The sequence below is a fragment of the Chionomys nivalis genome, chromosome 2 (genome assembly GCF_950005125.1).
Source record: "Chionomys nivalis chromosome 2, mChiNiv1.1, whole genome shotgun sequence".
Lineage (NCBI taxonomy): Eukaryota > Metazoa > Chordata > Mammalia > Rodentia > Cricetidae > Chionomys > Chionomys nivalis.
The window spans coordinates 103,337,933-103,365,531 of record NC_080087.1 but is presented as its reverse complement, the minus strand read 5'-3'; the positions used below and the strand labels follow the sequence as shown (position 1 = coordinate 103,365,531).

General features: G+C 45.6%; 2 protein-coding genes across 5 annotated transcripts in view; one reads left to right on the top strand and one right to left on the bottom strand.

Annotated features, from left to right (window-relative positions):
• Pask (PAS domain containing serine/threonine kinase) overlaps positions 1 to 5,567 on the bottom strand; it is a 40,556-nt gene extending 34,989 nt beyond the window's left edge. The window contains exons 1-4 of the mRNA XM_057763007.1: positions 5,412 to 5,567; positions 2,733 to 2,968; positions 1,106 to 1,341; positions 140 to 310 (exon numbers count right to left, since the gene is read on the bottom strand). Coding sequence (XP_057618990.1) covers positions 140 to 310; positions 1,106 to 1,341; positions 2,733 to 2,919 — 594 coding nt within the window. The 5' untranslated portion in view covers positions 2,920 to 2,968; positions 5,412 to 5,567. The remainder of the gene's footprint in view (positions 1 to 139; positions 311 to 1,105; positions 1,342 to 2,732; positions 2,969 to 5,411) is intronic.
• A 133-nt stretch (positions 5,568 to 5,700) lies between these two features.
• The window catches only part of Ppp1r7 (protein phosphatase 1 regulatory subunit 7), a 29,879-nt gene continuing 7,980 nt past the window's right edge, over positions 5,701 to 27,599 (top strand). For 2 of the 4 annotated variants that reach the window (XM_057762731.1, XM_057762732.1), the window contains exons 1-9: positions 5,701 to 5,817; positions 8,402 to 8,530; positions 12,903 to 12,958; positions 13,485 to 13,550; positions 14,024 to 14,154; positions 14,926 to 15,088; positions 17,256 to 17,372; positions 20,785 to 20,889; positions 24,427 to 24,513. In XM_057762731.1, coding sequence (XP_057618714.1) covers positions 5,766 to 5,817; positions 8,402 to 8,530; positions 12,903 to 12,958; positions 13,485 to 13,550; positions 14,024 to 14,154; positions 14,926 to 15,088; positions 17,256 to 17,372; positions 20,785 to 20,889; positions 24,427 to 24,513 — 906 coding nt within the window. In that variant the 5' untranslated portion in view covers positions 5,701 to 5,765. Of the gene's footprint in view, positions 5,818 to 8,401; positions 8,531 to 12,902; positions 12,959 to 13,484; positions 13,551 to 14,023; positions 14,155 to 14,925; positions 15,089 to 17,255; positions 17,373 to 20,784; positions 20,890 to 21,261; positions 21,502 to 24,426; positions 24,514 to 27,599 lie in introns of those variants that run through there. The other 2 variants (XM_057762734.1, XM_057762733.1) reach the window with 2 other exon arrangements.

Genomic DNA, 27,599 nt, shown 5'->3' with positions numbered 1-27,599 from the left:
AGACAGGTGGATCTCTGTGAGTTAAAGGCCAGCCTGGTCTACAGAGAGACTCCAAAGCTACAGAGAAACCCTGTCTTGAAAAACCAAAAAATAAAAGGCAAAGCATCCTCCCCACCCTACCCTACCTACACTCACTCACCACTGTGCCAAACACCACTGCAGCATGGCCGTCGGCCTCCACATGCTCCTCACTTAGGGCTTCCACCACCTCAGAATCAGACTTGAGGAAGAACTGTGCAAGCTTCTGGCCAATCAGGTCATGACTGCTATACCCAAGGAGGCTGCAGGCTTTGTCATTGGCAACCAGAATCTGCAGAGGACACACATATCACCAAAAGTTCCTGGGGCCCTAGAAAGAACAAAGGAGAAAACAACACAGGAGGCAACAAGGAGGCCCAAGACCCGCCCTTTTCCAGCACTGCCCCTAACACCTTCCCCTCAGGGGCTCAGGGACTCTCACACTCTGCACCTCAGACACACCCACCCAATCAAGGCCAGCTATAGCCAAGGCCCTCCACCAGCCAAGACAGGCACAGGCCTATCAAGACTAGGAAGCTAGGAGAGGGCTGGAGATGGCTCAGCAGAAAGGTGCTTACAGTCAAGACTAACAAGTTGAGTTCAATTTCTGGGATCCACAAGATAGGAGAAAACTGACTCCCACAGGGCTGTCCTCTGACCTCCACACTCACACTGTGGCACACATGCACCAACACACACACACATTTGCACACACACAAAAAAAATATAATATGATCAATTAACTTAAGATTATTTTTAAAAATGAGGAAATTTGCACCACTCCACTCCTGTCTAACAGTCTCAGCTCCTGTAGAAATGAATGTACACAGTACAAATACATCTTATTCAGGCACTGAATTTCATTTACATAACTAAGCCAACATGCTAAAAGTATAACAGAGAATGCACTTCATCCTTTCTTTTGAACCTCTGTCCAAAAAGGAAAAATTCTTGTCTCTTTTGCATCATATAGGTAAGATCAACTATCTTTCTAATTACATTTCAAACACAAATTTCTCTGTTGAAGGAACCAAGTTTGACAATTCCAAATCCACATCTATGCTGGGCCTCAAACTACAGCAAATACCTCTGTGGTCTTGGCATCCACAGTAAAGACAGCCTTGTTGGGGTTGCACACAGGAGTGGAGTGCAGGGGTGCAGAGCACCCTGAAGCCAGGCCACGTAGCAAGGAGCAGCAGGAAGTACTGCCCAGAGGCCCAGCTGCAGGGTCGGCATGTTCAGATGCAGCAGAGCAGTGCAGTTTGCTTGTGCAAATGTTCTGGGCAGCCAGTGATGAGAGGCAGTAAGAACTCCACCTGTCTTCTGTGAGGAAAGGAAGGACAGAAAGTATTAGATCTCAGACAGCTACCAAAACAGGCCTCTAGGACAGGCAAAGTGTACAGCCTGCACAGGACTCAAGCATTGTATAACCCACAAGTGCCAATGAATGGCTGAACGAGTCTCTCCAAAACAACCCTCTAGGGCTCAATAGCATCCATCAATATTGTCTGAGACATACAGACAGCTCAACAACATTTCTGTCTAGGTCACACTCTAAGGCCTTGCCCTTCACACCTAGAAAGCTCTTGCTTACAGTGCCTCCTCTCAAATACCAGTCATCCCTAGCCACTGCCCAGTCACTTGTTCCTGAGAACTGTCAGACAACTTAAGGCTACCTGTTGCCCACCATCCTACCTGCTTCCTCCCATGGGCTCTGTCCCCATCACACTAAAGGAGCTGCTCTTAGCCACCTCTCCAATAGTTCCAAAATGCTCAGCCCATCAGCAAACCCTCAGTCCTCACCCCACTCCACCTACTGGCAGCACTGAGCTCTTCAGCCAGACCCCATCTGAACACCCGAGTGCTTTCCCTTCCCCTCTTCTCACCAACTGATCCATCCACCTCTCCCATTTCCCAGCACCTTTACTACCTGACTTGGCACCTACACTTACCTCTAGCTCCAATCATTTCCAAGACCCAACTCCCAGTGCCTCCCACACTGCCTGTTCTTCCGAAGTTTAAAACCAAATGCACATAGCCTGAGTCTTCACCGCTCTCCTACCACGTCCTTTCTCCTTTCTTCTAGTACCTGACCTCAGCCTAACCTTCCCCAAGGCCACCCACTTGCCTCAGCAGTGACCAAGTCAGTACCTTACTCACACCTCTACCTTTTTGCCCCTGTTCCCTGAGCAGCTGCCTAGGGTATCTGAAACTAATCTTCCATGTCAACACTGAAGCAAAGAACCTGGTCAGTGCCAGGCAAAGCAGCCTCCTGGGAAGCTGTGGCCTCTGCCTTGCACCACTGGCCCTCTCCCAGGACCAAACATACCTGATGTCCCAGCAAGCTGCTCTGTGACCTCAAGACAGGATCCTAACCCTTACTGTGCTCTGTTCTGGTCCATGGACATCTGCCATCCTAAAAGACTTCCCTGCTGTCTAGATCCCCCTCAGTTTCAAGTACACACCTTACTGTCCTTCAGTCCTTCCCCACCCAACCCCACGACCCTGTCACACAACACTAGATAGGTTAGCTCTTTCCTCCCAGCTATGGTCCAGGCCCAGGGATGGACCAGAACCTTGGAAGACACACCTCTCCCTGGCAAGAAAACATAAACCGTCTTTTAGTCCCTAATAAAACAGCTCCCAGGGGAGGAACTGCAACTCCATGTTTTTAGTTTACAAGGTTGATGCCCACAACATCACAAGATGATTACCAGAGAGTGCCATTCGACTCTGGCAGAGTCTGGAAAGCCCATTCTTCCTGCTCGGATGTCTATGGGCTATGGAGAGTGGCTTGCTGGGTTCAGAGGAGGCCTGAGAAGCTGGACCTTCTTGGGCAGGAGAACTTCCAGACAAGCATCTCTGGTCCTTAGCAAAAACAGGTGGACTCCCATCCTCCATGAAGAGCAGGCCAACTGGTCACCAAGTTCCCAACTCCAATAGCCCTCACCTGGATAACAAAGGATGCATGATTAAGGTCTGCAGTACAGAACACAGAAGCAGTCAAACAGCCCAAGTCCAGGCGTCCCAGAGATCCAGATCTACAGAGTGAGGATAGTCAGCCCAAATCTGTGCTACAAGAAGCTTTTTCAGAGAAATACACAGGAGTGGAGAAACAAGAAGCAAGGAGTGCTGATGTGGGATGTCCTTCTGTAAATGTGTTGCTTTTATTGGTTGATAAATAAAGCTGTTTTGGCCAATGGCTTAGCCGAGTAAAACCAGGCAGAGAGTAGGTGGAATCAGACAGACACAAGCCAGCCACCGAGAAAACAAGACATGTAGAAAATGAGGTAATGCCACAGCCACGTGGCAATACATAGACTAATAGAGATGGGTTAAGATGTAAGAGCTAACTAGAAATATGCCCAGATCACAGAGTTCCCCCAAAACCAACTAGGAGACCGAGTCCTGGATGTTAAAGCAAAGAGCCTTCATTCTTACACGTGTGTCCAGCATATAGGAATGATAGAGAAGGCCCCCAAGCTCAGTTGGGGTTGGGTTTTTATAGTAGCAAAGGTGGGGGTGAGGGATCGCTAAGGTTCAGGACCCTGACTGGCTGGCTGACATTTGTCTAGGGGTGTCCTGGTGAAAAGCCAAGGGTGTGGGCTGGCAGATGACCCTATCTACAGCGTTGGACCGTTAGGAATTTCCTTTGGAAGGTCAGTTCCTGGGTGGGTAGTGCCTGGGTGGTCTCAGTTTGTGGTTTTTACAGGAACCAGGTATTGCCCTAGGGTAAACTACTGAGACTCAGGCCTCCATTGAGCTTGTCCTGGCTAGGTCCTACAGAGGTCAGAGGCTCAGTTCTCTCTTTCCACCACGTGGATCCCAGGGATCAAACCCAAACTGTCAGACTTTGGCAGCAAGTGCTGTTATCCCCTGAGCCATTTTGCTGAGCCCAAACTGTAGAGTTTTGATTCCTTTTGTTTTTTGAGGCAAGGTCTCCAGAGCACTGGAAGTGCTGGGAAGACAGGAAGGCATCATCAGCCTGACAATTGTTATTTTTGTGTGGAGCTGAGTACTAAACCTAGAGCAAACCCTACATAAGGACTATTTGCCCTCCGTATTTTGCATATTACATACATAGGCACAGACACTCAATTTGCGATCCTAGAAAGCAACAACTCAATATGAAATAAAAGCAGCTACACAGTGTTCAAGGCTCTATGACACACCACCTTGTCTCAAACAAAATAAAGATACGTAGGGGCTAGAAATGTATGACTTTGGAATGTATAACTTTCCTTCAAGTAGTAGCATTTTAATATCCAAGGTGTACATCTTCTCTAGGTATCTAAATGCACTAATTACTGCTAAAGCAAACAATGATACAATCACACTATGCCACCAAACCTTGCTTCGTTTTTTAGAAGTTGTATAACTTCATAATACATTGCTATAAAATCTTAATTTATAAAAGAAAAATACCATTCTTCAAGCTAAATTGTCAACGCTACAAATTTTTATTTTAAAATATAGGAACTGGGGAGATGGCTCCTTGTGTTATAAGTTCTTGTTATGCAAACATGAGGACCTGAATTTAAATTTTTAATCACATAAAAAGCCAGGCATGGATGCACGTACCTGCAATCCCAGAATTAGGGGATGAAGATAAGTGAATCCCCAGCGCTCACTGGCCCGCTAGCCTAACCTAAAAGGAAAGCTTGGGGCATTCCGGTGCTGGCAGCTCCTGTGCGCGGGTCAAACGGCCGGAACCCGCCACCACCCGGGCCGGGGCTGGATGAAGGCAGTGCGGGCGCGCGAGGTAGGGACCACACCTCGCCGCCACCCGCAAGAGAACTTTAGAACACGGGTGTCTCACCTGAGGCCGGCGACCGTCCAGGACCGATTCACAACGTGAAGATCCCGCGCGCTTCTACCTACTGACCAATCGCAGAACGAGTTGCGCAGAGTGACAGGCGACACGAACCAACCAGACACCCCTATGGGCGGGCCTCAGTGAAAGCAAGCCGCTGAGCGCGCGCAACGGTTGCTAGGGACTCACCGGACACCACCCTACCGCGCCCCCAAAGAGCCAAAAGAGACCCGTTTCTCTGTCACCCTCCCACCCCACCCCCCACGCCAAGGGACTGCCGTTTACTCCCAGAGCGGACCGAGAGCGGTGAGCGACGCGCAATCCGCCTTTCGACGGCCACATTCTCAAGGAGGGCGGAGGAAGAGCGGAAGCGGACGAAACGGCGTGAGGTGGGAGCGGCGAACGTGCGCCCCCGAGCCGGACCGCGGCCGCCCCTCCCTCCTGCTCTGAGCATCCGCGACAACCGGCCCGTGGCACCAGGCAACGCGCAGGCGCGGAATAAAGCCGTCTTCCCGGCCCACCGGCCCGTCGTGCAGACACACATCAGCGAGGCTCCCGAGATCGCGGGTGCAAGTCTCACCTGCCTCATCTGTGTCCTGTAGCGCTCTCCTGACCGCCGTACCTCCACGCCTCCGAAAGTCGACATGGTGGTTTGGGCGAACCCGCAAGTTTGAAGTAGCTCCCATGCTTCCTGATGCCTTGCCGGGAAGTCAGTTTTCGCCCTGCTCGCCTAGACGCCTCTCACTCCTCTTACACCTAGCTCAGGTGGAGCCGGCGCCTACGGGAACTACAACTCCCATGAAGCACTGCGTTCACGCAAGCGCGTCAACTAGCGCTTCTATGCTCGGTTCCATTGGCTGACTGACAGGGCCGGGAGTCCCGATTGGTCCATGGCCTGAGGCGACAGATTCCGGAAAGGGGAAGAGCAGCCAATATGGCGGCGGAGCGCGGCGCGGGGCAGCAACAGTCGCAGGAGATGATGGAGGGTGAGCGGCCCCTGCGGGCGACCGGGGATCGGCGAGCTTGGGCTTGGGCGGGCACGGCCCCTTGCCGGATCGGAGCTCGGCCTTCAGCCTCCGGCCATAGCCGCGGATCTCTGACAGCTGCCAACCCGGCTGGACGGGGCGGGGAGGCTCGGAGCCCGGGAGCCCCGGCCCGAGGGCGGCAGCGGGCAGGGAAGACCGGAGCCCCGGGAACAACGTGGCGCGAGCCCGCCCAGGAAAAAGGGACGGACGAGGAAGCGGCGGCTATGGGAACCTAGTCTTAAAGCTCCGAGATTGACAGGCTAGGAGGCGGGGGACTGTCCTCTGTCAGCTCATTGGGAAACTGAGGTTTCAGGCGTGGGGACCTGCCAAGTCCATAGTTGTTCACGAGGCATGGATGGAAAAGAGTCTAATCGGGAAGCGAATAGGTTGTGGCAGAGCGATGGATGACAAGGAGGTCCGGAGATTGTTTACGAGGCGGTGTCTTGTTTTCTTTACGTTCAGAATCTTGGAAGGACTAAATTCAACTTTCTTCCCTTTTTCATTGTGTTGAATTGTGTCTGCATATACATACATACATACACACACATGTATTACATATGAGCATGTTTTTGTACACAGTTGTTAGATACATAATCGTTACATTGTGCATATGTATGTGTGTATGCATATATATAGCTGTGTGTGCGCACACACACACATATATACATACACACATTCGTATACTACCCATTGTAGCATCCGGCGAATCTGAACCCTTAAATGCCTTTTAAAGACTCCTCTATTTTGGTGAGTTTTCCTTCTGGAAGAATAGTCACGCAGTCACTCTTCTGAGAAGATTGCTAGGGAAGAGGGTTGCAGAGCAAGGAACAAGAGTGTTGGAAGAAAAGTCCAGTGTGTTTAAGAGTGGTGATGCTGCCCTGGGTTGGGCTTTGAAGGATCTCTAGATATCATCCAGGCTGGGGACAGGTGGGGAGGACCATTCCAGAGAAAGGAAACCCAGTCCAAAGCAAAGGAGTATGGAAAAGAGTTTGACCTAAATTAACAGTCAGATGAGATGGGGGTTGGGACGAGCCGGCAAGGCTTCCCAGAAAAGATTATGGAGAGCCTAAAAAGAGAGTCATGCTGGGGCTTTCTTTTACCTTTGAATCTTTTCAAAGCAAGGAAATGCTTCTTCCTGTCTCACCCTTCCCTCCTCCAGTACCTTTCTCCCCCTTCTTCCTCTGTTTCTCAGTAAAGTGCAAATACAAAAGCCAGGCTTTTCTCTCTTCCACTCCCACACATGTCATTACCAGCTGACACTTGTATTTCTATAGCCTCATGGCTTTTGGCGAGGAGGGGTTTTGGGTTTGGTTGGTTGGTTGGTTGGTTGGTTTTTTGGGGGGTTGATTTGTTTGTTTGTTTTAAGATAGGGTCTCACTATGCAGCTTTGGCTGGCCTGGAGTTTGCTATGCAGACCAGGCTGACCTAGAACTCAGAGATCTACCCATGTCAGTCTGCCAGAGTGCTGGAATTAAAGGCATGCACCACCATGCTTAGTGAGCTCCGTGTTTTGTCACCTTCTCTGTCATAAGGCCAATACCTTAAATCAAACCTTCCTCCTCCTGATATATTTTTTTCCTTTTTGTTAAGACTGTCATCCCCAGGACCACACAGTCACATTTTTGCACACTGTCCCAAACTGTAGAACCTCTGCTGACCTGAGGATAAAGGCACAGGTTGCAGCAACTGTCCCTTCCGTCCTCTGGTTCCTCAGTGACTGCTACACTGAACCTAGTTTCCCTAATCCTGGATCACAGACTGTTGTGTGCCTCTTGGTAACTCATACATTCTCCATGTCCTACACACCAGGCCACTCTTGTGCCCTTTCTCGTTTGGTCCTAATGGAGGTCTGGGGAGTGTACTCCCCTAACTCTCTTCTACAGATACGAAAATTGAGGTTTAGAAAAGAAGATCATTCGGCAGAGCCACATGTCATTGTTGCTTTCTCAAAGCCTGTTTATTTACTCTGAAAAGCTTTGCATTGGTAACATTGTCATGTGATCTTTTCACGTCAGTAGGTTACCTGGCATCTGGCACTTGAGACAGATTCTCATTTTCACTGGAGCTCCCAGTCTGATTTTAGCTAGCCTTGATTTCTTTCAGAATGTGGGACCCTGTAAATTGAACCAGTTTTTCATGGCCAAATGGATAGTGGGACATCAATGAAGGTATGTGGTAGAGGGATCACAGTGGTCCCCTCTTGTGGTGGACATCAGGTCAACTGTGAGAGTCACCTGGAAGGTACTTCACTATGTGGTGCCGTTAGTGTACCTGATCACAGGTGGCCTAGAGGCTTTTGGAACACTTGGCAGTTCTTTCCAAGCTCTTAGGGGGGGAAGAACAGCATGTTAGTTGTGCCCATGTGTCCTCTTGGGTCCTGTCTCTGTGTCTTAATAGTGCTGGGACATAGAAGTGTTCATATAAACTGAATTCAACTATTTCAGAAAGAAGTCTTGCTGAGTTACAACTTGTGGTAATCTGTTCTCTGTTCCTCAAATGGTCACATGAAATGGATGTGAATTCTCACTGATGTGTTTGGGTTCAGTTGACAGGCGGGTTGAATCTGAAGAATCAGGTGATGAGGAAGGGAAGAAGCACGGCGGTGGCATTGTGTCAGACCTCAGCCAGCAGAGCCTGAAGGATGGAGTAGAACAGGGGGCAGAAGACCCAGAAGGTACTGGACATGGTTAACCTTGAACTCACTATTGAGGGGGGAGTGTGCTGTTGAAGATTGCTGTTTCTTTGCGTGTGATGTCTCCTCGTGGAAGCAGTTGTGTTCTTCAGAGGTCCCCAGTAGATTGGGTAGCTGGGCATGCTGGCAAAGGGCAGCCTGCTCTCTGCGGTGCTGCCTCAGCAACTAGCAGATTTACATTTATGGGTAGAGAAATATCCATTTCTGCTGAAGGGACAGTGCTACTACTGGTGATATTGGCACTAATGTGTCACCTAGAGCAGAGCCAGAAAATGTTTTTTTAATCCTTTCCTCAGAAAGTAGAATTTGAAGAGAGCATAGTGATTGACTGCTTTGTTTCTGTACCTGCCACAGTGATGAGAAATCACTTCTTGTCCATCCTTGACATTTCTTATTTGAGACAGGATCTCACTATGTAGCCAGGCTGGTCTTGAAACCATTATGTAGCCCGGTCTGACCTCAAACTCAGAGATCTGCCTGCCGCTGCCTCCTCAGGATATGTGCTACTGTGCCTACATCCACCTCAACATTCATCTAGACCTGAGAGACACCTGTTACAAGCATAGATGTTAGGGAGATCACTCCATTTGGAACTGAGCAGCTTCCTATGGTGGTTTTATATCCTCCTCAGTAATGGCCTATGCTTACATGTTTCCTCAGAAAATCAGTTTACATGGAAAAGAATGACAGAAAATATATAACCACAGGAAAATGTCTCAGCTGAATTGTTGTGGGGGGGCAATTTGTAAGTAGGATGTATCTTAAAATATGACTTTTAGTTAAAAAGCATGAGTATTTAATTTTACCTGCTTAAAAAGAAAACACATTAGCATTGCTGAGGATCTCTTTTAACAGAAGACTTGAGAGGAAGCTGCCTCATGATTTTTCAGATTTGTATGGATTTTTCAGGTATTCATAATTATGCATTACCTTTATAAAAATAAATTTGCAAAAACATAGCTACTTTTTAAAATAGCATTGCTCACTGTGTGCCAGCAAAGATGATTGGTAACTATGGTAACCAAATTTTAAGGCAAAAGGAGATTACCACAAAAGTACCCACCACAGTTAGTTTGGAACTTCAGAGCTGATATTCTGGAGGTGATGTGGGTGGATAAAGCAAATGGGTGCTGTCATCATCATTTGATTTAGTCACGGAAGGGCTGAGATCTATGCCACTGAAATATTAGGCTACCTGGAAGACTTGGAAGTTAGAGCAGCATGATCCTAAACTTTGTTTCCTGGCTATGTTACTGTAATGGGTTTCTCACTGTAAAAGAACTCTAATGTGTGATAGGTGAGGAGAGTAAAAATCCCATGTTAGCCAGAGATCGCTACTGCAAGGCAGGCCAGTTGGGCTAGAGCCCAGCTTACTAAAGTCCATGCTCTTGCCTCCAGGTGACTAGAACACATAGTAATTCTCTGGGAACATGTATTTCTACTCCTTAAAAAAACTGGAACTGCTCATACTTACGTAAGTTTCAGCAGAAGACATTCAAACGTCAATCATTACCTTCCTATTTTTCTTTTTTTTTTTTTTTTTTAAGTTTTTCGAGACAGGGTTTCTCTGTAGCTTTGGAGCCTGGCACTAGCTAGCTCTTGTAGACCAGGCTGGCCTCGAACTCACAGAGATCCGCCTGCCTCTGCCTCCCAAGTGCTGGGATTAAAGCCGTGCGCCACCACCGCCCGGCTATTTTTCCTAACTTATGTATGTTTATATACATTTCACATTTATGAGGTGTTTATGTATACCGGTATGTATGTGTGCATGTAGATGCCAGAAGACAGACTCAGGTGTTGTTCTCCAGTTTACTGTTTTTGAGACAAGGTCTCATACTGGCCTAGAAATGGCCATTTACACTGGACTGACTGCAGCAAGCCCACATGTTTGAACTTCTCAAGTGTTGGGGTTACAAGTATACCATCATGCTCAACGTTTTTATGTGTGTTCCAGAGATCTAACTCAGGTCCTGGGCTTACACAACCCCTTCACTAAGTTATCTCCCAACCCTTCTCCCCCGACTTTTTTTCTTCAGTACTAAGGATTGAACCCAGGGCTTCCTTACACCTGCTATACAAGACTCTACAGCTGAGCTATATCCCTAGACCCTTACTTTAAAAATTGCAACTATGATACTTTCAAAAGTTTGTTCTGCCAGGCGGTGGTGGCGCACACCTTTAATCTTAGCACTCAGGAGGCAGAGGCAGGTGAATTTCTGTAAGTTTGAGGCCAGCCTGGTCTACAAGAGCTAGTTCCAGGATAGGCTCCAAAGCTACAGAGAAACCCTGTCTGGGGGCGGGGGGGACACCAAACCAGAAGTTTGTTCCAGTTGGTAACTTTATTCCAGGTTAAGCTGGTGTTTCAAGAAGGGACAGGAACAACCCATGCTGGATGCTGTTGTTAGACAGGAAATTTTGAGCTGTGCAGCACATATCCTGAGAAGCCTAGGAGAGCCCCATTTCTAACCCAGTGCGGCTGCCGGTTGTGCCTACTTTTAGTCTTCGTGTCTGGTTTGGACATCAGTGGCCTGGCTACTTGCCTTAGCTACAGTGCCTTCATGTCACAACTTCCTGAGCTCATGGATGGTGAATTACTGCTTTTTTTGAGGATAAGGGGACTCTTGTAATGTCTTCTTGTTTGTCTAATTTCTTTTATTTAATACCAGATTAGTTCATATACTATAAATTATAGGTAAACAACAAAAGTAACATATTTTAGTTGGGTACTGTTGACTGCTGTAGAGAAGACATCATGTAAAGTCAGTGAAGTGAATGGCCATGGAGGGCCAGTTCTTCTTTGTTATTAAGCTGGTCCCTTGCCACATGCTTCTCTCTAAGGCTTCTCTCTAAGAAACAGGCTGACCAGCACATAGTCTGCTAATGTTTGGAGGAGCCAGATATGGGCTGAGGTCAAGAGTGCGTAAGCTGGCTCTACTATAGATGCAAGTGCATGTTTGCACTAAGGAAAAGAAACACAGGAAAAGGGAGCCTAGGAAAAAAATAGTAATAAGTGATAAGAAGTTAAAGGAAATAGAGGCAAGAGTATTCTGGGACAAAACAGTTTAGACTCAAAGAAGCAATCAAAAAAAGCAGTCTATTTCCTTCCTACAGAAAGTTTCAAGATAAAAAAATGTCTTAAGGGAAACACCATCTATGAAGCCATGCAGCTAGGTGTGGTGGTACTTATCTATCATTCCAGCATCTGGGACCTAAAGCATTAGTATTAAAAATTCAAGGCTAAGGGCTGGAGAGATCGCTTAGTTGTTAAGAGCACTGGCTGCTCTTCCAAAAGACATGGATTTAATTCCCAGCACCCACATGTCAGCTCACAAGCACCTTGTAACTCTAGGTCCAGGGGACCCTCTACTGGTCTTTCAATTGGTGGACAGACGTACACATAGACAAAGCACCCGTGTACATAAACATTTAAACAAGTTCAAGGCCAGCCTGAGCTACAGAATGAAACCGAGTCTGAGAAAAGGGGTGGGGCAGGAATCCAGTCAAAATAGCTTTATTTGGATGTCAATGGCTACAAACTAAGGGGAAAAACTATAAGACCACTAGGGAAAGCAGATGACACTTTGGTAGTAAAGGGAAATGCTGTTAATCTCAAGTGTTTTGGGGATATGTGCACATGTATTTGTATTCCTCTGTTCCTTAATTCTTTCAGCATTATTTTTAATCAGGTTCTGATGAAATGCAAACGGGGCTTTCATATAAGACTCTCCACTGCAGCAGAAAGCAGTTTGTATCTGGCTCTCTAGGGCAGATAGTCTCATGACATTCAAATAGGCTTCTCTGCTGGAATTAGTTCACCAGGCTTCCAGTTGAGAAGAACCCTTAAATTATTCAGTGAAGCTCTTTGATTCTGTCTGTTGAGCTCTGCTTCATTTTGTTTCCCTCTCTGTCAAGGAAGCATCTGTAGATGCTGGGCTAGTTTCCAAAGCAATAAAAGGCACATCCCAGAACATGTAATACGCCCAGCATGAGCTGTATTCAAGTGGCGCAATTTATTGCCACAAACAGAAGGGAAAGAAGACATGGGTAGAGAGACTTCTAGCAACACAAACTCCAGGGATTCCAAGGTGACGGTCATGATGGGAACATGCTTCCCAGCAGTGACTAAACTTCCCTGGGTTCACCAAGACTCAGGCAGCTGCTTTCCTCCTCCTTCCCACCAAAAACTTCAAGCTGCCTTTGGCTTCTTAGGAGGTTCAGAGGCACAGATGGCTTTTGGAGGCTTTGCTATCACCCTTCTCATCTTCAGTGTCCCTTGCATCAAACTTCTCCAGTCCTAGGGCAGAGTAGCAACTCTTTATAAACAGAATTGTTCTTTTTGCTTGTTTGTTTTTAGAGGAGCATGAGCTGACAGTGGATATGGAAACCATCAGCCTGGACCGAGATGCAGAGGTAATGCTGCCTGCCTGACTCAGCCTCAAGGGGCATGGTTACAGATGACCCTAGCCATCAGCTTATCTTTTATAAAGGTGGCAGATAGTGACTAAAGAGATCACCCAAGACTTTTTTTGATTAGTTTGATTTCCTGTATTTTTACTATTTTTAACACCAGCAGTTGAAATCTATTTCTGTTTAGATAGTTAAGACCTGTGTGACAAATGAAATGCTTTTGATTCAAGTTATATGAATCCAGTGATCATATTGTTGATATGGATCCTTAAACCCCAAATTTTGGAAAAGTGTGGATGTGGATTTGTGTCCAGTTGCTAGGGAATTGGATTCAGACTAACCACTGGGTCAGTTTTACATAAAACTAACATAAATCACAACTAAACCAAATGTCGACCTGCCAATCACAAATGGATCTACTAGCCTCACAGCCTCTCCCTTCCCTTCTCTTCCGGCATTCACCTAAGCAGCTCCTGGCCAGGTCTCCAGAAACTCTGATGGTTCTAAGCAAAATTCCTCTGTGTTTCAGGATGTTGATCTGAATCACTATCGTATTGGAAAGATTGAAGGCTTTGAGGTGCTGAAGAAAGTGAAGGTGAGAGGAATCTGTCCTTGCACACAAGGTGACTTGGTAACATTTACTTGGAGAATATGCATAATCCTTGTTCTCATCCTGTGGGTGACGCTGGACTATATTCTCATGTTTCTCTTCTGAGTGGGACAGGTGGGATGTCTGGGCTCTAGTACTGCCTTGGTGAGGCCTTGCAGTCTCCTGTACTAGCTCACTACAGTTAAGTTTACCTCTCAAAATGGAGCCCAGTAAAGGTTCCTCCAACTGCGAGAACTTGACTTACACTCCAACCCTATTCAGGGCGTCCCTCCCCAAACAGGTATGCTCCATATGGGTCTTCCTGACTTTCCTTTGGGCCTGTGCATGTTCTCAAGTAGAGGAGAGTAATTCCAGCTTCTTATCCCCACTCACTGCCCCTTGAAGGTCAGCATGAAATAGCCCCAGGAGTGTGGCCCTGTGTTCTTTTTTCCAATGCTGACCCTCTTCCTATCCTCCAGTCACTCTGCCTACGTCAAAACTTAATTAAATGCATTGAGAACCTGGAGGAACTGCAGAGTCTTCGAGAACTGGATCTCTATGATAATCAGATCAAGAAGATTGAGAATCTGGAGGCACTGACACAACTGGAGTGAGTAGGGAGACCCAGAGGAGATGGGATGGGTTGGGTGACGAGGGTGACCTACCCACTGGCTATAGTCCTGGAGGGCTGCCCTGTGCTAGTGCTCTAAGAGGGAGCAACAGTTTCTTACATGCCATTAACATTGAAGGCATTCAATAATGATGTAAAAACTGGGAAGTAGGATCTTTAATCCATAATCCCCTTTTTAAAAAACAAGTGTCAACCACATTTCTGACTAAAGGGATCAGCTTTACCTGACTATAGCCTTATCTGGCTTCATTCCTTTGTTGGTGCTGACTTTTGTTTTTGTTTCTTTTTGAGATCATGTCTGAAGTAGCCCAGGCTGAACTGAACTCTCTGTAGCTGAGATGATCTTGAATCTTGAGCCCTCTGCCTCCACCTCTCCATTACTGGCCTTACAGACATGTGCCACCATGCCCATCTGTTTTGATTTTTCTTTGTTTCAGTTTTAGTCCAACACCACTCAGGTTGAACATGGTACTAGGTTCTGCCGTGGACACAGGCATAAATGAAACCTGGTTTCTGCTCTAGATAGGGCAGTTAGGAGACAGTGTTCATAGCCTGCAGGTTGCCTTTACTGCCCTCCAGGCGCCAGACAGCTTCATGGTCCCATAGGTCAGCTCCAGTCAGTGAGTGATGGGGCCATGGTGAGATCCAACCTCCTAGTGACTTCAGATCCTGAAGGTAGATATCCTCTAAGTGGAATTCTGACTCCTATGTTCCCTGTGTTCCTTCAAGAAATATTTTGCTTCTTTCCAGGATTCTAGATATTTCTTTTAATCTGCTAAGGAACATTGAAGGGATTGACAAACTGACACAGCTGAAAAAACTCTTCTTGGTCAACAATAAGATCAGTAAAATTGAGAACCTAAGTACCTTACATCAACTACAGATGCTGGAGCTGGGCTCGAACCGCATCCGAGTAAGTACAGATGGATCTGCAGTGGTGCACATAGGGTATGTGCTCAGCTGAGGCTTTGTTAGGTTCATGTTGTTTGGAGGATGCAGAGAAATAGTTAAGGAAAACTGCTAACTGGAAGCCAATATTTTTTAAATTCATTTATTTATTTTACATCCTGGCCACAGCCTCCCCTCCATTATTCCCTCCAGTCCCTCTCCACCATTCCTCACCCCCAACCCCTCTTCTTCCATCTCCATCCAGGAAAGGACACGTCTCCTATGAGTATCAGTAAAACATAGCGTATCAAGTTGCAGTAAGACTAAGCACCTCCCCATGTGTTAAGTCTGGGCAGGATGACCCAGTATGAGGAGTAGGGTCCCAAAAGCCAGTAAAAGAGTTGGAGTCAGCCCCTGTTCCCATTAAGAGTCCCATAAGAAGCCGGGCGGTGGTGGCGCACGCCTTTAATCCCAGCACTTGGGAGGCAGAGGCAGGCAGATCTCTGTGAGTTCGAGACCAGCCTGGTCTACAAGAGCTAGTTCCAGGACAGGCTCCAAAACCACAGAGAAACCCTGTCTCGAAAAACCAAAAAAAAAAAAAAAAAAGAGTCCCATAAGAGTACCAAGCTACACAACTGTAACATATATGCAGAGTGCCTAGGCCAGTCTCATGCAGGCTCCCTGGTTGTCGGTTCATTCTAGTCTCCGTAAGCCCCTGTGAGCCCAGGTTAGTTGATTATGTGAGCTTGGAAGCCAGTATTAATAAGAACTGTGCTCACACCAACTGATCTTATCTGGTAATTAGCTTTCATGGCTCTTCATCTGTATCACGATCCTGTGCCAAACTAGTGCCAGCTGTACTCCATAAAGAAAGCCAACTAAGCTTTTCTTTTAAACCTGTTCATAGTAGTTTTCTTTCATCTGTAACTGAGGTGTGTTTCACACTTTCAGTGATCATGTGATAAGCAAGATTTTTACTGCTGAAATGTCCCCAAGAACACTGGGCTGGTCCTTCATCCCCTAAAAATGTCCTCTGGAAGAATTTGGTTTGATGTTCAAGATCCATTTGGCCTTGAAAACATGGGTCAGAATGAAAATGAAAGGCCTTTGAAAAAAGGAGTGCTACAGTGTTCCACAGAAACAAAACTAAGTCTTTTGAGATAGGGTCTCACTCACTGTGTAGCCCAGACTGTCCTGGAACTCACAGAGATCTCCCAGTACCAGGATTAAAGGCATATACTACTACACCCAGCAAAACCCAAGTTTTTGCCAGTTGACACATAACAGCTAGGGAAAGTGCCTTGTATCTGACAGTCAGGAACCTCAGAGGATCATGTAAGTTCTAATATTGGAAGAGGATCTGCCAGGCAGAGGAGGGAAGCTTACCCATGGGCACACACAAGGGTTTTGTCAGTCTTAAGACTATATGAGCCTAGTTTTGACATCTTGTGTCATCATGCTGTGTCTATCCTCAGTCTGCTTGGTTAGTGACTGAGGCAGGTATTTACATGCCTGTGTCTGCCACTCCATATGTGAAGCAGCACCCAGTTGGTGTTTGGAAGTACTGTACCACACTTTGTGGCCTGTCCTTATGGTTCTTCAAGAGCCATAAGGGTACAAAACTAGAACTAAGTAGATATGACTGCACCAAGGAAAAGCAAGAGACAAGGAATGGGAACAGCCATGGGGCATCCCTCATGGGCTTCTGAGATCAAAGTTCCCAGTATCTTGATTTCTGTAGAGGCCTAGGCTCATGGGAATGCATAGTCTCAAAAGCTGTGTAGAATGAAATGCCAGAGAAATCAGCGAGCTTATGAGTTTTCAAATAATCCCAGAGCTCTGAAAGTATGAGAGTTGACCGGGTGGTAGTAGCATATTGCCTTGGGAGGCAGAAGCAGGCGAGTTTCTGAACTGGAGACCAGCCTGGTCTACAGGTATCCAGGACATCCAGGGCTATGCAGAGAATCTCTTATTTCAAGAAACAAGAAAGAGAGAGAGAGAGATTTTGGGTTTGGGAGTGAGCCCCAGGAATCAGTCTTCAATCCTCCATCATTTTTGTTCTTTTCCATACTGTATATTGAAGAGATAGTTCATTAGCAAGTTCCCAGAGTCCAAACATCACAGAGCTGAAGTCTTAGATTGCCTCATCTTGTGGTCTAGATTCTTTACTTGATGTTTCGTCTGTTTGACAGGCAATTGAAAATATCGACACGTTAACCAACCTGGAGAGTTTGTTTCTGGGAAAAAACAAAATTACAAAACTTCAGAACCTGGATGCACTTAGCAACCTGACAGTCCTCAGTATGCAGGTACTGGGCCTCACCAGCTCCCAGCTTCTCATTCTCACAGGGCCAGACCCATCACACCCAACCTGTTTTGTTCCCTTAGTATGTCCGTGACCAACACTGTTTCACAGTCAGTAGATGGTGGAAACATTAGAATCCACAGATTGTACATACATATATATTCTAAACTAAAATTCTGTTCTTATATAATTTTTACTTTTAAGGATTTCAGTTTTGGGAGCTGGAAAGATGGCTAAGAGCACCAGCTGCCTTCCAGAGGATCCAGGTTCGATTCCTAGCACCCACATGGTGACTCAACAGCTGTTCCGTTCCACAAAATCTGACACATTTCTTCTGGCCTCCACAGGCACCAGTCACATATGTGATGGTATACAGACAGACAGACATTCAGGCAAAACACCCACACACATAAATTTAATTTAATTTTTAAAAGAATTTCATTCCTTGGACTGAAGAGATGGTTCAGAAGTTAAGAGCACTGGTTGCTCTTCCACGCAATTCAGGTTCACTTCCTAGCACCCACATGGCAACTCACAAATATCTGTAACTCTAGTCCAATAGCCTCTTCTGGCTTCTGAGGGCACCAGGCGAGCATGTGATGCACAGACATACATGCAGGCAAACATTTATGCACATAAAATAATAGTGATGTTCATTCCTTTCTCTATTGGCAGTTGAACAATAAATGAACTCTGTGGCCATCTTTAGGAGGGAGAGCTCACTCCAGTCCTCTCAAGTGCGTCTGTTCAGTGGTAGAAATTCTCTGTCCATATTACACAGAGAGGGCAGACCTTGTGAGACCATGGGTTTGAGGACAGTTTAGCTGTTCAGCACTAATGTATGTATAGACTCGTTAACTTTTATTTTTAATTAAGACAAGGTCTCACTGTGTAACTCTTGATGGCCTGGAACTCACTATAAACCATGCTGGTCTCAAACTTACAAGAGATCCTGCTGTCTCTGCCTCCTGCATACTGGGATTAGAGGTGTGCAGCACTATGCCTGATTCATGTGGACTTTGTTGTTGGTTTTTGAAGTTTCGTTTTTGTTTGGCAGAATCAGACCTTAAAGGATTAAAGGGAGATGTGCCTGGGTGTGCCTGGGATGCCTCGTGTGGAAGGTCCCACTGACATGGCACAGGAACCTCAAAGACTGAGTAAAACAAATATCTTACAGACGACTTCAAAGAGAACTGTAATCGAGTTGTAAGATACTCTAAAAGAAATGGAAATTGCTTCCTTTCAAAACAAAAATGAGCCAGGTGGTGGTGGCACACACCTTAATCCTAGTACTCGGGAAGCAGAGGCAAGTGAATCTCTGTGAGTTCGAGGCCAGCCTGGTCTACAAAGCTAGTTCCAGGACAGGCTCCAAAGCTACAGAGAATATTTGAATATTTAAGCCGAGTGCTGGGATTAAAGGCATGCGCCACCACCGCCCGGCTTAAATATTCAAAACAAAAACAAAACCCATGATACTTTGAGGAGAGCTAGAAAGCAGTTGAGAGTGCTGGATGCTCTTCCAGAGAACCTGGGTTCATTCTCAATGTCCACATGGCAGCTCCAACAACCTCTTCTGGCCTCAGCACCAGGCATGCATGTGGTACACAAACATACATACAGATAGAACACCCATACAGAAAAAACAAAAAATGTTTTCATTGATACTTTAGAGATTTTTAAATTGTTATAGTAAGTGGTCCAGAAAGATGGCAGAGGAAGTAAAGACTCCTGTTGCCAAAACTGGCCACCTGCCTGGCAGCGGTGACTCACACCTTTAATCTCAGCACTCTGTAGAGGCAGACAGATCTCTGTGAGTTCAAGGACAACCTAATATACAGAGCCAGTTCCAGGACAGCTCAGGCTGTCACACAGAGAAACCTTGTCTCAAGAAAACAAACAAACAGTGTAGTAGGAGCTGTGGGCTACTTCCTGCCAGCCGCCAGGCTAGCTTATGCCCCAAAATAACAAGACACAAATTGTATTCTTTTAAACACTGCCTGGCCCATTAGTTTCAGCCTCTTATTGGCTAATTCTCACATCTTGCTTTAACCCATATTTAGTAATCTTTGTAGCACCACCAACCGGGAAGGATCTTAACCTGCGTCCATCTTGGAGAGGAGAGCTATGTGTCTGCCTCACTTCCCTTCTTTCCAGCATTCTGTTCGGTCTACTCCGCCTATCTAAATTCTGCCCTATCAGGCTAAGCAGTTTTCTTTATTAATTAACCAATGAAAGCAACAAATAGATAGAAGACACTCCCACATGAAAACAGAAACAAAACAAAAAATCTGTATTCAATCCCTAGCACCCATATGATAGAAGGTGCAAATTGACTCTACAAGTTGTCCCCTGACCTCCATGTACCCACCATTACATGGTCATATGCACATACATACACAAGACAAATCTATTTCTTAATTACTTCAAATAAGCCTTCAGATACATCTAAAAAAAACTATGATTTTCATATAAAAACCCCAAACTTCAACATGATATTCAACCCAGTACAACAGACCCAAAATGTTAGTCCTCTTCTCAAGTCCCATTCAAGAATATTTTAATTTTTTGATTTTATTGTGTTTGTTTGTTTTAGTTATGCAGACAGGGTGTTTCTGTGTAGCTCTGGCCATCCCAGAACTTACTCTGTAGGCCAGGCTGGCTTAGAACTCAGATCCACCTGCCTTGCCTCCTGAATGCCAATTTTTTATTTTTATATGTATGGCTGTTTTGCCTGCATGTATGTCAGTGTACCACATGTATACCTACTGCTCTTGTAGGCCAGAAAAAAGCATCAGATACCCCGGAACTGGAGTGACAGATGATCCTGAGCAGCTGTGCCCGTTCTGGGAATGAAACCTAGGTCTTCTGAAAGACTAGCCAATGATCTTAATCACTGAACCACTTCTTTACCCATCCACCCTCACCCCCCAACACTTTTTAAATTAAATAGGATAAATGGGAAACTTCATTTCTAAAGCCCTTGTATTTCTCACCTTCTGTGTAGCTGACTGTTCTTTTTCTTATCTTTTAATATTTTCCTGTGTGTGGTATGAATGTATGTGGTATGATTGTGTGTGTATTCATGCATGTGTGTGTATGTGTATGCTTATGGAGATCCCAGATTAGGTTAAAGTTGGGAATCACCCTTGATCGCCCTTCCACCTTATTCATAGAGTGAGTCTCTTAGTCAATCCCAGAGCTAATTTTATGGCTAGTTTTGCTGACCAGCTTGCTCTGAGAATCACCTATCTCTGGGCTTCCATGGCTGGAATCACAGGCAAGCCACCATACTCACCTGGCATTTGTGTGGGTTCTGGAAGTTCAAATTTGGGTCCTCAAGCTTAAGTGGAAGATATTTTAACTACTGAACTATCTCCTCAGCCCCAAGGATGATACTTTTTAATTCTCTTCTACAGAGCAATCGGCTAACAAAGATTGAGGGTCTACAGAGCTTGGTGAACCTGCGTGAACTATACCTCAGCCACAATGGTATCGAGGTTATCGAGGGCCTGGAGAACAACGTAAGAGCCCATTGGTCTGTCTGAGGGAGCTAAAGGGAGGTGAAGAGGAAGGGGCGGGTACTGGCATCCACTGCCCTCCAGTCCTGGCCTCAGGTGGACATAGTGCCTACAGGATGTGAGCTAAGGGCCCTCTACCCCAGTGAGTCAAAGGGCCAGCATGTCACATGACGACCTGTGGGGTTTCAACACAGCTATCACAGACAGACACCCTCCTAGGGCAGTTCACTGCACATCTGCCATGTATTCTAGGCCTTTGGGTGATGTAAAAAATTCTTACCTGCCCCTGTATCACACAGATAGCTAACACAAGTATTATCAGCTCTGTCCTTCCCATTACTCCCTCTGGCCACTAAACTTCCTGCCTTGCCTCAGCCTGTAAAGACTCCAGGGAGAGCCTAGCCTGCTTAGAAGGAAGAGCCATGCTCCTGGAGTCCAGAGTGCTGAAGGTCTCCTCCTTCCCACTACCTTTCACCAATCTGTCCACTCCTCCCACCCACCTCCAGATTCCCATTCAAGAAGAGCTTCTCCTACTTACAGTTGCCTTTGATCTCACCTGTTTTTCCTCCAAGCATGATTCAAGACAAATAAAATATTTTTTCTTGTTCAATTTTACTGGGGTTGTTTTGTTTTGTTTCAGGGTAATGTTTTTTGTTTATTTGGTTGATTGGTTGCTTTTGTTAAATTGCCATCAAATGCAACAAGCTTAGGTCAGGTTTTTGTTCTTGGAATCATCATTATTCAAATCTCATCATAGGTTCCTTTGCCCTTTGTGCCCCATCAGTGAAATTCTGGAGGAAAACTAGTGTTCTGAGTTTTAGTTAATCACTTGTATAAGAATTTTTAGGAAAGCTAAAATTTGCCTTTTCAAAGTTTGGTAACCTTCCTCTAACTTTGTAATCAAATTAGGAATTTAGCTAGCATGTGAAGCCAGGTGTGGTAGCACTCACCTGTAATCACAGCACTTGAATGTTGAAAGCAGAAGAATCAGAAGTTCAAGGCTAGCCTAGGCAGCGTGAGACCCTGTCTCAAACACACATAAACAATTAAAACCAGCATGTGACCTTCTGTAGTGTAGGATGGTAGTTAAAAGGAGAGCCAGAGGCAGCAGCTGGAGCAAGGGAACTTCAGAAAGCCTTGGGGCTAGGTGGGGTGCACACACTGACAGAGCACCAGTACCTCTGCTCCTCACAGGTAACAGTCCCCTCTAGGGGACCAGCATGTCTATCTGCTCTGTAATTCCCTCATGGTACAGGTCTGTCTTCAAACAGGAAAGAAGTGTGAGTGTAGAGTCTTACCCAAGGTATCTTATAGCTAAGTCTTGGTTACATGTCATGTCTAAAATAGAACAGAGAAATACTGTGTTAACAGTAACTGTGTCATCGTAATGTTTACCTTGATCAAATGTGACAGTCTTTTCAGATTTATTTCGGTATAAGTATTTACCTAATGTTCTCCCAAGTTTTATCTTAATCAAGAATTTACTTTCGGGGCTGGAGAGATGGCTCAGCGGTTAAGAGCACTGCGTGCTCTTCCAGAGGTCCTGAGTTCAATTCCCAGCCTTGCTCACAACCATCTGTAATGGGGTCTGGTGCCCTCTTCTGGCCTGCAGGCATACATACAGACAGAATATTGTATACATAATAAATAAATTAAAATCCTTTAAAAAAAAAAAAAAAGAATTTACTTTCATGGTGGGAGAAAAAGAAGTGACTTTTCCCAAGTGGCACATACACTGTCACTGGCCCACTTATCAAATGTTCTTTCTTCAGTGTCCCAAGGCGCCTGTCTGATGGATTTGGCTCTTCTGTACCCTGAGATTTTCCCTTTGTTAACCTAAAATGTTTATTCTGGCTCTTGACCTGGGTGTTTCTTTATCATGTTTATAAGTTGCCTTCCCTACCCTGTTGTGTTGTTTTGTTTTAATTTAAAAAAAATCTTGTTTGATTTTGAATAAGCACTCAAATCCTTCTCAAACAGAAGGGGATTGAGTGTATAGCTGGATCTCAGGTCAGAAAGGTTAGTGAGCCGTCCTGGGGGCCAGTATCCACCACCAGCACTCTTCCCTGCTGAGCCTTGGACTCAGATCTATAGTGGGTTTCAGGCTACTACTGTTCTGCTAGTTTACAGTCTTGCTCATTGAGCTGTCACGAGTGCTGGGGAAGGATTCCATTGGTGGACTTGTCCTCGGGTTGGCACTATAGCCCCATATCGTTGTTTTATGGTTCTGTTGACTCTGAAGCTCCATGAATTGTTACTTGGTACTCTCATACCTGTGCTGCATATCTGGAATCAGTGCTTCTAGCATGTGTGCCAATGCTTGTGTGATGCTTGTATGGGATGTGGAGGCAGGTAGGGTGGTACTGTGGAACCTTCAAGGGATTAGGAAGCCACACCTGTGACTTTTTTAATCAATAGCTACTGACTATGAATTTTTTTTTTTAATTTCCATTAAAACTTGGAAAGGTTTGGGATCAAGATACCAGGAATGCAGTAGAAAACAAGGACCATGAATCTCTAAAGTGCTGAGAGATCTTTAGAGCAGATGGGGGAAGGACTTCCAGCCAGCTGTAAGATTGCCATGGAGTCTAGGAAAGCATCCCAGTGGTTTGTTAAAACATATTGGCAAGCACTATAAGTTACGGTAGACTTAATTTTCACCATGATATTGTTCTGCTGTTGAATCTTGAAACTATAACCATGAAAACAATTATAAAGCCAGGCAGTGGTGGCACATGCCTTTAATCCCAGCACTCAGGAGACAGAGGCAGGTGAGTCTCTGTGAGTTCGAGGCTAACCTGGTCTACAGAGCTAGCTGTTAAGATACCCAGGGCTACACAAAGAAACCCTGTCTGGTGTGGGGGAAGGAGAGATAAGGCACAATGCTGTATCTTGCAGGATACTTGGTACCCACAGACACCATCTTCAGCTGCTAAGGTCCCACTTGCCTTCATTGCTTTCCTAAGTTCTAGCAGGCCCCAATATTAGCCCTTCAGTACCTGGCCTTCCAGGCATCGCCCCAGGTAGCTTTGTCCAAGACAGGAAGGCCTCTTTGTTATTCCTCCCATCTCTACTGTGTGCCTGGAGTATCTTATCCTCCCCCGAACCTCAAGCTCCTCAGCCTCACTGAAGAAAGGAATTCCATTGTCAGTAATTCAGCACTGTATTTCCTCACAGTAATCACTAAAGACTTGCTACAACGGTTGTCATTCCTTCCTCAAAGCTCAGAGTCACTGCTCTCCCCAGACCCCATGAACAGGAACAAGGGTCTTACTGGGGTCCTCCACAGTTATGGGGCCTCAGACTGACACAAAGTTTAGGAACGGTGAGGGCTTCATGAGGTTTTGACAAAAACACTGCATCAGGTCCAGCTGAGGAAGCCACAGGAAGTGGGTAGGTGGTATCAGTCCAGCTCTATCAAAGTCGCCCCAAGGCACATAGAGGGTAGCTATGCAGTCTTCAGCTCAGCCTCATACTGTTGCATGTGGTTGCATGCTGCTATTGAAGTTCAGTAATCCAGAAAAAATTTTCTTATTTTAGAACAAACTCACCATGTTGGACATTGCATCAAATAGGATAAAAAAGATTGAAAATATCAGCCATCTAACAGAACTGCAAGAATTCTGGGTAAGTCTTAAACATAGCGGGATTGGCATCTCTCTTTTGGCTCAGTGGGTCCTGTTGAGTAAAACATGTGAATGAATGAAAGTCTGCTAGTCCTGGAAGCCTTGATACCCAGTGAACCATGCCTGTGTCCTGGGGATCAAATGCAAGTTGTTTCATGTGCTGTTACCCACTGAGCCATCTCACCATCCCTGCCTTCAATTTTTTTAGTATACTATTATAGATATATCATTTCATTTATTTGTTTGTTTATTTTGAGGCAAGGTCTCCCTGTGTAGCCCTGACCATTCTGACATCACAGAGATGTACCTGCCTGTACCTCATAAGTGCTCTGATTAAAGGCATGAGCCACAGTGCCCAGCTGAGCTTTAAATATGTAAATGTATAGTTTTTGTGAAATAAAGAAAACAAAATTTTTTTCGCTCTAAAATTTTTCCAGGTCCTCTTCTGAAACGCAGTATATGTGTGTTAGTCCTTTGGTAATTAGATCATAGCACATCTGTTGCTCGTCTACCCCTCCTTTCCCCAGGCTTTGCTCTAGATGAGCCTCAGTTTATGTGATTTCTCTTTCTTTCTTTCTTTCTTTCTTTCTTTCTTTCTTTTTGTTGTTGTTGTTTTGTTTTGTTTTTGTTTTTCAGGATAGGGTTTCTCTGTGTAGCTTTGGAGCCTGGCCTTGAACTCACAGATATCCGCCTGCCTCTGCCTTCCCAGTGCTGGGAATAAAGGCATGCGCCACCATTTCTATTGCTCTGTCTTCAAGATATTATTTTCCCTTCTGCAGTACCCAGTCTGCTTTTAAGATCATTATTTAGCTACTTCAGTTTTTAGAGACTTACATATTTATTTGTGTTTATGTCTCTTTATAGTACATAGGTATATGTATGGGTGTCTATGCCTGTGGGTGGCACAGAAGGTAGCTGTGACTTCCTCTGTCATCCTCTGCCTGTTTATTTGAAGCAGAGTTTCTCCCTGAACCTGGGTCTGGCATTTATTTTCTCACTCCGCTAAGCTGGAAGCTAGCAAGCCCTGGTGATTCCATGTCTGCCTCCTTTGGAGCTATGGTTACATACACATGCAGGGTGCCTGACTTGTTACACAGGATCCAAACTGTGGTCCTCATTATGCAGCAAGCACTCATAACCCTGAACCACCTCTCTAGCCCTAGGTTCATGGTAGCAGGAGTGTACAGCTGGACTCTGGACCCCTCCCATCTGGGAAGGCTGAGAAATAGAGCAGGATCTCATGATACTGCTTTTCACCCTTTTTTTTCGGGGGGGGGGGGTTCGAGACAGGGTTTCTCTGTAGCTTTGGTGCCGGTCCCGGAACTAGCTCTTGTAGACCAGGCTGGCCTTGAACTCCCTCCCAGAGATCCGCCTGCCTCTGCCTCCCGAGTGCTGGGATTAAAGGCGTGCGCCACCACCGCCCGGCTTGCTTTTCACCTTTTTATTCAGTCCAGGATCCCAGCCCAAAGGGACGATGCCACCCATATTCAGGATATGGCTTCCTTTCTTGGTTAAACTTCTTTGGAAGTCCTCTCAGACATCCCTAGACATCTCCTAGGTGAATCTAAACCCAGTCGTGCTGACAGTGAAGTTAATCATACCTATTCGGTGAATTTTTGTTCTGGTTGTCCTTTTGGCTCTTTGAGAACATATTGTTAAGGTTTTTCTTTTTTTAGTAAATATATACACATATGTGTCTGAGTATGAATTGTGAACACGTGAGGACCTGTGCCTGTGGAGGCCATAAGATGGTATTGGATCCCTGGAACTGGAGTTAACAGGGAGTATGAGCCAGCTGATACGACTGCTGAGACCCAAACTCAGACCCTCTATGAGAACAGCACTTGCTCTTAAACTCTGAGCTGTCTCTTCAGCCTGTATTGTTCTTTTTTTATTTCTCACAGATTGGATTTCTTATTAGATTTTTATGTTTCTTTGTCATTCCTTCTTTACATGGCTAGTAACTTCTTGTATGCTGGGTATTGTGAAACTAAACAGTTGTATGTCAGATTTGTGTTGTTTTTCTGCAGAATATATTGGACTTTGTATCTAGCAGGAAGTGAAGTCACTGCTAGACTTCAAGGCTTATTGCTGGGGTGAGCCTACATGTTTTGTCCTCTTAGGCTAACCAGCTCTATCCCTGTGTATTGTCCCTCTGTGACCTCTAGTAAATTTCATGGGGGCCACAGACATGCCTCCACCCCATGCGGACCCTGGTAGATTTCAGCCATACTCCCTACTCTCTGTATATGCCTTAGTCTTTGCTTCAAGATACAAGAAGGGAGACAGCACGGGATCTCTGGATTTTGTTTTCCTATATAGCTCACTCTTACCTAGAAATTCTGATATCCCCTCTCCCCACCTAAACATAATTTCACTTGACTTCAGTGTGGCTTCCAGAGCTGGTTTGACTCCCCTTCCTCATAAAGAGGCCAGCCAGGGTGACCGTAGCACTCACCCATTTGTTTTTCCTCTCAGGAATCACTGGTTTGCACCGCCTGTTGTCCAGCTTATGAAAGCAGCTGTCCCCACACCATGCCCTACTCTATTAGTTTATAGTCTAGCAACAGTTGCTCCAGTGTTGATTGAAGCTGAAGCTATATTTGCTTAATTTTGTATTTATGTCTCCCCACTATTAAATGTCATGAAGACCAAAGAATAAAGTTGTTTAGGACTTTTTATCTTTAAAAAATATAACCTAGCCGGGCGGAGGTGGTGCACGCCTTTAATCCCAGCACTCGGGAGGCAGAGGCAGGCGGATCTCTGTGAGTTCGAGACCAGCCTGGTCTACAAGAGCTAGTTCCAGGACAGGCTCCAAAACCACAGAGAAACCCTGTCTCAAAAAACCAAAAAAAAAAAAAAAAATATATATATATATATATAAAACCTAAAAATTATTATGTGAACCTTCTTAGTATAGAATAGAATGTTGTGAAACATAGTCATGTTTGTGTGGCCACCACCACCATGCTTGTCTTACAAAACCGAAACTGCCCTCACTAAATACTAATGACCTTCTCCTACCAGTCTTCTTTCTGACTTCTTACAGTTTTTGACCTTTTCTCACTGGCTGTGCTCCAGGCTCTT